The sequence below is a fragment of the Macaca mulatta genome, chromosome 10 (genome assembly GCF_049350105.2).
Source record: "Macaca mulatta isolate MMU2019108-1 chromosome 10, T2T-MMU8v2.0, whole genome shotgun sequence".
Classification (NCBI taxonomy): domain Eukaryota; kingdom Metazoa; phylum Chordata; class Mammalia; order Primates; family Cercopithecidae; genus Macaca; species Macaca mulatta.
In genome coordinates this window covers 26988746-26999669 of record NC_133415.1, presented here as the reverse complement: position 1 = coordinate 26999669, position 10924 = coordinate 26988746, and the positions used below count along the sequence as shown (strand labels likewise).

At 45.3% G+C, this 10924-nt stretch overlaps 1 protein-coding gene across 4 annotated transcripts in view; it reads right to left on the bottom strand.

Annotated features, from left to right (window-relative positions):
- Positions 1-533: 533 nt before the first annotated feature.
- LOC712725 (aspartate-rich protein 1) overlaps positions 534-10924 on the bottom strand; it is a 68046-nt gene continuing 57655 nt past the window's right edge. For all 4 annotated transcript variants that reach the window (XM_077950306.1, XM_077950303.1, XM_077950304.1 and 1 more), the window contains 6 exons: positions 10050-10129; positions 8623-8644; positions 5906-5994; positions 5413-5437; positions 5069-5110; positions 534-829 (listed from right to left, as the gene is read on the bottom strand). In XM_077950306.1, coding sequence (XP_077806432.1) covers positions 825-829; positions 5069-5110; positions 5413-5437; positions 5906-5994; positions 8623-8644; positions 10050-10129 — 263 coding nt within the window. In that variant the 3' untranslated portion in view covers positions 534-824. The remainder of the gene's footprint in view (positions 830-5068; positions 5111-5412; positions 5438-5905; positions 5995-8622; positions 8645-10049; positions 10130-10924) is intronic.

Genomic DNA, 10924 nt, shown 5'->3' with positions numbered 1-10924 from the left:
AGCTTTGGCCCCAAGTTGAGAATTACCTGGCCCAAAAGAGTGCTGAGGTGGGAAACGCAGCTCTTGCCTCAGTGTCTCGCTGCATGAATGTATCAGGGAATCCCTGCAGCAGGGGGACAGGGTGGCACCTCCCCTGAGACTGCAGGCACGAGGGTCAAAAGAGGGCTGGGGTGCGAGGGAGTATGAGGAGGCCCCCACAGGCTGTTAGAAATTCTGTGTTGGTGGCCTGCCGAGAAGTATGTGTCCCTGGACACACAAGCCATCAGCCTGCTCCTGAAGCTGCTACACTCATCCATGTGCAGGGTGTGCCTAAAGGCCCCCAAGGCCCTCACCACACTGCCAGAGGCCCCTGAGGGCTGCAAGGTTGTGCAGGCCCACGTGCATACCTTCCATGTCCTGGAGGAGGACTCTGACAGCAAGGCTTACGAGGGCGAGACTTTATGGCAGGCGACCCAGATCGCCATTGATGTCATTGAGTGGAAACCCTGAGCCCCTCATTGGGTCAGACCTGATCAGCCACCTCCGCACCTGAATCAATGCACTCAGTCTCTTTATTTCAAGTTGGAATGGCACTTTCTGTTCCTGGAGCACAATCATATCTCTTCTCACTCTCTTGCCAAAGGTGAAATGCCAGGCCCAGAAGCACCAGGTCCTGGATGGTACAGGCCGAACCCAGTGCTGGGGATGGGTGGGAGGTGGCCTTGGTGTTAGTTTTCCTCAGAACATAGAGAGAACTGAGATCTCCAGGGACAAAGCTGGGGGCCCTGTAGCATGCGCTGGCCTGTCCTTTGGGTCAGCACCCCGGTCAGCTCCTCGGAAGGCCTTCACCCTGGATGAAGAAGAGACAATCCGTTTTCAGTGAGAGCAGGCTCCCAGCTTTGTGCACTGTGACATCATCCCACTAAGCAGCCACCACGCCAGCATCTCCTGGGCTCCCACCTCTGCAGTCCAGGCTGAGGAGAAATTAGAGATGTGGGAACTCATCAGCCAGAGATGGAGGTGCCTCTGTTACAAGGGGAGGGCCAGGAATACAGCCTATGTTGTGACCTAGAAGTCCTGAGCACCAAATTATTGCCTCTATTCTCCAAGGCCCATTTACCACAACATTATCAGCTTCTGGGATTTAACAAGCTGCTGCCAGGAAAGCTATGGGAGCCAGCCTGGAAGAGGCAACTGGTTGTTCACTTGTGGCCCAAACACACAAGCTGCCACCCCAGACAGCTGAGGCTGGACAAGGGTAGTGGGACAGCTAGTGGCTATAAGCCCACACTGTGGAGGGAGCCTGCTGTGTTGACACCCCAGCTCTACACTGACTGTTTACCTATGGAGCCTGGGGCAAGCTGATTAACTGCTCCGTGCCTCAGTTCTCCTAGCTCTAAAGTGGGGATAGTAATTGTGCCTATCATAAGTGAGTATGACTTTGGCAGTGCCAGGTGCATCATACTGAAAGTAAGTGCCTTGCACATTGTGGGTACCCAAAAAGCCACTTTACAGCCCCTCAGAGGAGATGCATCAGCAGGCATCTGAGGGAGCCTGGAGCCCTTCATCCTGCAGGTGCCTGGGGTCCTATGCCCAGGAGAAGCTTCTCCCTTACTCCACAGCAGTCTACAGAGCACCCCCTGACCAGTGGTACACCTGTTTGTGCAGGTGTCAAGAGGGAGCCCTGGGCTTCTCTGGGCTCTGACCTACGCTGGCAGGACTGTAGAGGGTCCAGAACCCTGCCTTCTCCCAGCCAGGTCCTTCCCTCCCTTTCCCAAACTCGCAGCCTCCTCACTGCTGTCTGCCTCAGAATCAGGACTAATCTCACTATGTCCTTCATCCCTGTTTGCATCAGGGGCTGCAAGAAGCTCAGCTCACCTCCCTCTCAAGACCCTGAATACTCCTTTTCTTACTCCATCTGCTGAAACCTTTTTTCCAAGCCCTCTGGAGGCCCCAGGGCCTTAGCCACTACCTGGAACATTCTTTCCTTTCTTGCTTGTACTGAAACCTAGCTCTCCTGAGACCTGCTTCCTCACCCTCGGCATCCTCCTATGTGGGGCTGCTTTCCTCCCTCCCTGCCCCTCATGCCCTCACTGGAGTGGAACAGGTCCTTACAGACCATCTCCTGTGCCTGTTTTGAGGAGCCCTCTAGTTCTGAATCCCTGCACAGGCTCTGTGGCCCTGGCCCTCTCCCCTCCCCAGCACCACACCCCCAGATTGCTCTTGTAGGGTACGACGTGCTTTCTACTCGTCCTCAGACTTCTTCTTTCTTTAGCCTTGAGCATTTCCCCAGTGGAGCCTCACCACCTCCTGCTCCCTGAGGAAATAAGGCCACTTCTTTGCAATTTTGATTTTTCAGCAACGTGCTATTGTGCTCTTTAAGAAACTGGTACACATCATGGTGTGTTTAAACCTTTAGGGAAGTGGGAGGATACTGGGGGCTGCTGTGTGAGCCCCTCTATGCCATACCAAGTCAGACCAGTGAGGGAAACTGGACTGCTAAGCTGTAGGGCTACCTCCCTCTCCAGGATGCTTTTCACATCTTCCACGATCCCCTCACTGGAGACCTGCCATGGCCCAGACTCATCTTAGGCCTCCATGTGCTACTGGGGTGCCTGCCAATCAGACAATCAGTGTTGCTGTCACTGAACTGCCCGCCCGCCGGGACTCGTGGTCTTTGGTGCATTCCAGGCTCCACCACAGACTCTGCATCCACAGACATCTGTGGTCCTGGCTGCTCTCTGCCATCAGGTTTCCCTTCCATTTTTACTTATTGCCTAAAGAACTTCATACAAAATTCTATTTAAAAGCAGTTTATTCCACAGTCCCACATAGAACACATCAACTATTTTAATTTTTTTCTTCTTTCCTATCACTGTCTAAAAGTACATTTTTTTTTACGCAGTAAGACCTAGTGTGGTTGACTGTATCTAATTTTTAACCTATTAGATGGGCAATTTTTTTTTTGAGACAGAGTATTGCTCTGGGTGATTCTCTTTGATACTCTATGGAGGCATAATCCTTCAATTGCACTCATGTAACTCAGTAACTTTTCACACCCTGAAACAAGAGCTTCTCCATCCAAGTTTCAGCAAGACCAATTTCTGAGCCATGGAGCAATGGGGAACACCAGCCTCACTAAGCTCACACACCCAGCTGTGGACGCAAATTTCACTTTATGGTTAAGTCTACTTTGCCACTACAGGGGGTGTAGCATGTTAGTTTCTAGATTCACCTTTGGTATTAAAGAGATACGGATCTTGGTGTCTCTCTTAAGTAATTTACTTAACTGAGACTCACTTTCCTCATCTGTATAATGACTATAACAAAACGAATTCTGTCTCAAAGTGATTGTGACACTTCAAGGAAGCAACATAGAGAAATGCCCATATAATATCTGATGCTCAATTCGTATTTGTTATTATTTTCATTCTTATAACTTAAGCACCTGCTTATTAACTACAGTCATATGTGGCAGAATGTCATTTTAGTCAATGACAGACCACATGTATGACAGTGGTCTTGTAAGATTATAGCAAAGCTGAAAATTTCCTTTTGCCTAGTAAAGTCGTAACTGTTGGAATGTCGGCGCAGTGCGTTACTTACGTGTTTGTGGTGAGGTGGTGTAAACAAACCTACTGGCTGCATCATTAGAGTCAAACAACATTTCTTTTTGGTAAAGATTTTAAGTAATATGTCATACAAATGAAAGACTAACCAGTGATGGAATTTTTAGAAAGAGATAAAACTAAGAGTCCATGAGGATTTGGCGAAACAGCTACTCACATATGCTGTTACAGCAGCATGAGTTAGTGTCATCATTTTGGAAAAGTTTGGCATTATTTATGATAATGAAAGATATGCCCCCTTCTAACAGTCTACTCCACAAAAGTGCGTGCTGGTGCTATTCCAAAACCATTGAGAAAAATACTCAAAGCACCATTACTTGAGATAGCCACATTATATTAAAAATAACTCTGGCCAGGCACAGTGGCTCATGCCTATAATCCGAGCACTTCGGGAGTTTGAGGTGGGCAGATCACCTGAGGTCAAGAGTTCGTGACCTGCCTGGCCAACATGGTGAAACCCTGTCTCTACCAAAAATACAAAAAATTAGCCAAGTGTCCTGGCAGGCGCCTGTAGACCCAGCTACTGAAGAGGCTGGGGCAGAAGAATGGCGTGAAACTGGGAGGCAGAGCTTGCAGTGAGCCGAGATCACGCCACTGCACTCCAGCCTGGGTGATAGAACGAGACTCCATCTCAAAAAAAAAAAAGAAGAAAAGGAGAAAGAAAAAGTCTACAACTTAAGAGATGAATATCAACTTAGAGAACAAAACTGAAACAAAATTTTTGAAGACAGGAAATAGTGTGATACTATCTTTTGTGGGAAGGAACTCTTGGCATCCCCAAAAATTAAAGAACTGTGGAGAAAGAACCCTCATCTCAGAATCTGTGATTGGGTTGGGAAGTGGAGGCTGGAAATGTGCTCAAGGTTAAACATTCCTCCTCCCTTCAAAAGAGACTGGAGTTTTACCAGTGATCCCAGAGTGAATATTCACTCCGCCATCCATCCTGGGAGATCCCTTTAAACCAGGAGTGCACAGCAAGTACAGAAACATGAATGTGCACTAACAAGTCCTGAAAGTTCAGAGGGTGATTCTCGATTTCCCCTTGGCACACAGCAGAAGAACTGTGTCTCTAGGTTCCAGGAAATGCCTGTGAGAGAACTGTGTCCCCCAGATTCCCTTCATCACAGATGACACCCAGTGCTTAAGCCTACACCCCTTGTGCACAATCCCAAGGAGTGCTGACTAATCCAAACCAAAGGCTCTGATGTTCCACAGGCAGAAAAGAGCAGGTGTAATGCAAAGAGACTCTCATGAACACAGCACCCCCCATAGCCCATAGAGACAGTTCTTACTATGATGCCAAGACACTCTGGAAACAACAAGCCAGACTTCACACATATTTCCATTTTCTTTTGATTTCATACCCCCTCCTTCAGCCCCTCCTCACAAGCAGCAGGGATAACCTGGAGGCGCCTGGGAACCTTTTCCCATTGGGTTTTCCCTGGCACGTAGTTCCCTACCTGGATGAATTTCCTCATCACTTAGACTCTCCACCGTCAAGTCTTTAGAAACAAAAACACCAGGATAAGTCATTAGACAGAGTGACTCACCCACTCCTCCCACTTTAGCTGAAGCTGAATGATGGGCTGGTCTCCCACCCCACGCTGCTTCACACATGATCCCCTAATCTTTCTTCTGGGTTGACAAACCTCCCTACAGCTTCTCAGGCCAGAATTCTATACTGGCAGATGCACTTTCATGAGAACCCCAAGCCTCTTTCCCAGCAGGAACCCAGAATCGGTTTCTATACACTGAAGCTAGCAAGATTTTCCCCCCGGGAAGTGAGTTATTTCATGGTACATACCTCCTTCTTTAAGCCAAGCTTTTATCTGCAATTATATAAAAGAAAACATGAGAATCAGATTCTGCTGTGCGCTTCACACAGATCTGTTATTCTCTGGACAATGATGAAAAACTAGAAGGCAGTACAGCGATTGAACCATAAATCAAAGTCCCCAAAGACTAGCACAGAGGATAGCTATAGAAGAACCAGACCTTTATTCACAGAATTTAACTTAATTTTATATTCAAATGCACATTGCTTAATCCAAGGAGGAAAATTGATATTGTGGAAAATGCCTCAGCATTCCAGTTGATAATGGATGCTGTCATTTAAAAGCACCCTAGTGTACCATGTATCAGTTGGGAAGACACTTCTACTGAATTCCAGCCCCACAAAGAGAATAGTGTACAGTGTACATAATGTGCACTGCCAGATTTTCATATCAAAATTAATTGAGTAGTAAAGGAATCAGGAAAACAACATTGCTATAGAAGATAAAATAGGGGGGTCTTACATAGGCATCATCATCATCATCATCATCATCATCATCTTCATTTTTGTATCGTGGTGAGCATCGTAAGAACAGGCCATCCTCAGGCCAAGCTGGAAGGACACAGAGGAAAGATGAGTGCACTGGTGGTTGGTGACTGTGAGTCACTCAGAGAGCTTTGCTGGATGTGGTGTATGGAGGTGGTTGATTAAATAGCATGGACTGAGTTGATGCTGGGCTATTCCCCTGAGTAGAAGAGGGATGGCAGAGAAGGGGAGCTGGAAACATGAGACATGGAGGCCTTGGCCTTGTACTAGAGGCATCATGCAGTAAGACAAAACAGTCAACCCCAAATGGAACTAAAATGCACACTGAGGGTCAATGGAGGGTCAATGGAAGAGTGCCTTCCTCCCTCTCAAATGTTTTGAAACTCTTCGAAACAAACAGCATTTTCTTAACGTATTCATGACCGTGTCAGTACACTAGGATCCAATTATGCTGGTACCACATTTAAGCACCTGTTTTAAAAGATTTATTACTTGATTAAAAGCATATTTTATTGGTGAAATGGACTCAATTTTACCCAAATTACTCTATTAGTCACACATTCTTTTTCATAGAGGTCATTTAAAAAATTAAGTTTTAAAATTCTACAATTAAAAATAGTCATGATTTCCTCTTTGTAAGTCTTCTTCTGGAACCACTTCTACACACCCTTTTGGGCCCCTGTGATCAGGGCCTTCAGCAGCTCCTGTGTCACTCTCCCTAAGGAGATTCCCTAAAAATCAGGCTTCATTCAAACAGGCCAAACTCACACAGCCTGCTCTATGTACACCAGTAAAGCTGAGAGACGTGACTCTGAACACTTTCTGCCATGAGGATAAGTTTAAAGGTTCAAATATACATGATCTACTGAAATGAGGAAATGTATACCAATAGAAACGAACATATTCATGAAAAAATGTCCATGAGTACGGGGATGATTTTGGTTAACTAGCTTATATAAAAATTATTTTTTGGCCAAGCACTCTGGCTCACATTTGTAATCCCAGCACTTTGGGAGACTGAGGTGGGTGGATGACCTGAGGTCAGGAGTTCACGACCAGCCTGGCCAACATGGTGAAACCCTGTCTCTACTAAAAATACAAATAATTAGCCGGGTGCGGTGGTGAGCGCGAGAACCACTTGAGCCTGGGAGGCAGAGGTTGCAGTGAGCTGAGATCATGCCATTGCACTCCAGCCTGGGCAAGAAGAGTGAACCTCCATCTCTCTATATATATACATATGTATATTTATTTGATGCCTATTCATTCAGACATACAAGATATTAGTATAAGAAATCAAAAATTTTTATCAGTCATGTTAAATCTAACTTATCAGCTGTCAACATGAAGATCCTAGGAAGTAAAGAAGGTACCAATAAGTGGAAAGGCATCCTGTATTCATGGATAGGAAGACCAAACCTGACTAACACACAATACTACACACATGATCTACACACTCACAACAATTACTATCAAACTGGTAACAGCCATCTGTGCAGAAATGGAAAAGATAATCCTACAATTTTAATGAATTTTATGTGCCTCAAGTAACCATGATGTTGTTAAAAAAATAGTGTTAGAGGACGCACATTCATGAGATTGAAATCCACACACATAAAAATAAAGAAATTCAGACAGCATGATTCTAGTGTGGGGGCACTCATAAGTTTCACAGATATAGAGAGCCCAGAATTGAATGCACACATATACAGTAAACTGATCTTCAACAAAGGTGTCAAAAATACACAATGGGGAAAGGACAGCCTCTTCAACAAATGATGGTAAAACTGCATATTCTCATTCAAATAAAGACATAGAATGCAGAGAGTGTGCTCAAGGTTGTGCTTCTCTCTCCATTTCCAAAACACTGGAGGCTTTGCAGTGAGCCCAGAGTGCATTTTCATTCTGTCCTTCAAGCCTAGGAAGAGCTCTTGATACCAGAGGTAAGCAGGAAAAACCGACAAATGAGTGTGCTGCCAGGAAATCTTAACAGTTCATAAGGTGAGGATTAATCTCTCCTATGCATCTGGGCACATCACAGAAGAATTCCGTCTCCAGCATTAAGTAACTGCCTGTGACAGAACTCTGTCCTAAACCAAAGGCTTTGAGATTTTGCAGTGGCAGAGGTAGAAAAGAGCAGGTGTTCTCAGAAAGATCATCTTTAAATAATAAAGAAGAGGTGATAGAAAACACAGGATACTCAAAAGTCCATAAACATGACACTTCTCACCATGATGACATTAAAAAGAACAAACTTGACTTATATTTACTTTTTCTTATTCTCTTTCTACCCCCTCCTTAACCATGCCAAGCAGCAGGTATAACATGTAGGCTTCTGGAAATGCTGTATTATTAGATCCCACCAGAAATCTTCTTACCTACCTGGAAAGGCATCCTCTTCCCTGCTGAGATTCTCCAGAATCCACTCTTTAGAACCACCAACATCAGGATAAGTCAGTGAGAGCTGCACTCACTTCTCCTACTCCAGGTGAAGACACACTGGCTCACACAAAATCTCCTGGTTGGTTCTCTGGTTCACACACACTTTACAGCCCCTCTGCTCATAGCTATACACTTGCAAAATCATTTGCTCTCACCACACCCCCAATATTTTTAACAGGAACCCAGATTAAGGTTTCTATATATCAAAGCCAGCAAATTTGTTTCTCGGAAAGTGAGTGAGTTCAAGGTACATACCCTGGACATGTGATGGTGAAATCTGCAATGAGACAAAAGAAGATGCTATGAGGATCAGATCAATTCTGCTGCACCTCTTACACAGATCTGTTAGTTGTGAAACCGTGGTTGAGTCAAAGGTCAAAGACCAAACATTAAAGCATAGAGGACAACAGTGGAAAAGACAAGAGCTTTTCCCACAGAATTTCTTTGAGGTTGATTTAGATTGGTAAATGTACAAGGCCTAATCCAAGGAGAAAAACTGCTGTGGAGGAAAATGTCCCTGCTTTACAGTTGATGATGGCAGCTGTCCTTCAAAAACATCCTAGTGTGTCATACTTTAGGTGAAAAGAAAGTGCCACTGAACTCCATCCTCACAAAGAGAATTGGGTATGTGATACATAATGTGCCCTGTCATATTTTTATATCAAAATTAATTGAGAAGGAAAGAAATCAGGTGAAGGAAATAATGTATACAGTGGTCCACTTTTAACACAAAGTGCCTTGAACCGGTCTAGGTCAGCAAAGGATACAAGAAATAAGATATGCCAGGCTCCTGCTTGGATGGGCAATGCCTGCTTGTTGGACCCCCCTCCTCCCCACTTAGTTGCCCTCACTTCAACCAAAGAAGTTTAGTCTAAGATGAAAGTTTATTAGCCTGCAAAATAGCTCACTTTGTCTGTTCTTATCAGCCTGCCCAGCTACTTATGTCATAAGTCAAATACTTGAAGAGCCTCTGAGCTGACTAGGATGGCAATGCATTGTGGGCTGCAACACAATGTAGTAAGACAATACCTAAAAATAGAAAAATACCTAAAACCCTTCCCCCAAAATCGGTAAGCAACACCTGGGAAGATTGTGACCCCACAATACTCAACCTATGAGGAACCAGGGAAGGGGCCTGCACACTAGGGGATAAATTGCTTGTGGAAACTGTGCTGGGTGTGTCTGCCCATCAGACACCGGATCTTGCAACACTGTCATTAAAAGTCTCACTTTCAGCCAGGTGGGATGGCTCACGCCTGTAATCCCAGCACTTTGGGAGGCTGAGATGGGCGGATTACCTGAGGTCAGGAGTTCGAGACCAGCCTGGCCAACATGCTGAAAACCCGTCTCTACTAAGAATACAAAAATTAGCTGGGCATGGGGACACATGCCTGTAATCCCAGCTACTCAGGAGACTGAGGCAGGAGAATTCATTGAGCCCAGGAGATGGAGCCGAGATTGTACCACCACACTCCAGCCTGGGCAACTGAGTGAGACTCTGTCTCAAAAAAAAAAAAAAAAAAAAAAGAAAAGAAAAGAAAAGAAAGGAAGAAAAAAAAGGAAAATTTCACTTTCACTGTTTTTCAGCTCCCTGAGTCCATTCTTTGGGTTTGGACTGGTGAGTCTGTTTCTCACATCAGAAAACCAACATTTCCTTAGAAGACAAAGAAAGATGGTCTTACCTGGGCATCATCATCATCATCCAAATCATCAACTTCACTTGGTGGCAGGCACACTAAACTCAGGTTGTCGTCAGAAGAACCTGGAAGGACACAGGAAAGATCAGTGCACCGGTGATTGGTGACTGTGAGTCACTCAGGGAGCGCTACTGGATGTGGTGTACGGAGGTGGTTGATTAACAAGCATGGACTGCGTTGATGCTGGGCTATTCCACCGAGTGGAAGAGGGATGGCAGAGGAGGGGAGCAGGAAAGATCTAAGACATGGAGGCCTTGGCCTTGTACTAGAGGCATCAGGCAGCAACACAAAGCAGTCAACTCAAAATGGAACTAAAGCACACACTAAGGTTCAATGGAAGAATGCCTTCCTCCCTCTCGAATGTTTTGAAACTCTTCAAAACAAACAGCATTTTCTTAACATATTCAAGACCATGTAAGTACGCTAGGACCCAGTTATGCTGGTACTACATCTAGCATCAGTTTTAAATAATTACTTAATTTATTGGTGAAATGGATTCAATTTGATTCAATTTTACCCAAATTACTCTATTCTATTGATGACATATTCTTTTTTTGTTTTCTTGAGACGGAGTCTCGCTCCGTCCCCCAGACTGGAGTGCTGGAGTGCAGAGGTGCGATCTCGGCTCACTGCAAGCTCTGCCTCCTGGGTTCACACCATTCTCCTACCTCAGCCTCCCAAGTAGCTGGGACTACAGGCACCTGCCACCACGCCTGATTAATTTTTTTGTATTTTTAGTAGAGATGAGGTTTCACTGTGTTGGCCAGGATGGTCTCCATCTCCTGACCTCGCGATCCACCCACCTCGGCCTCCCAAAGTGCTGGGATTACAGGCGTGAGCCACCGTGCTGGGCTGATCAC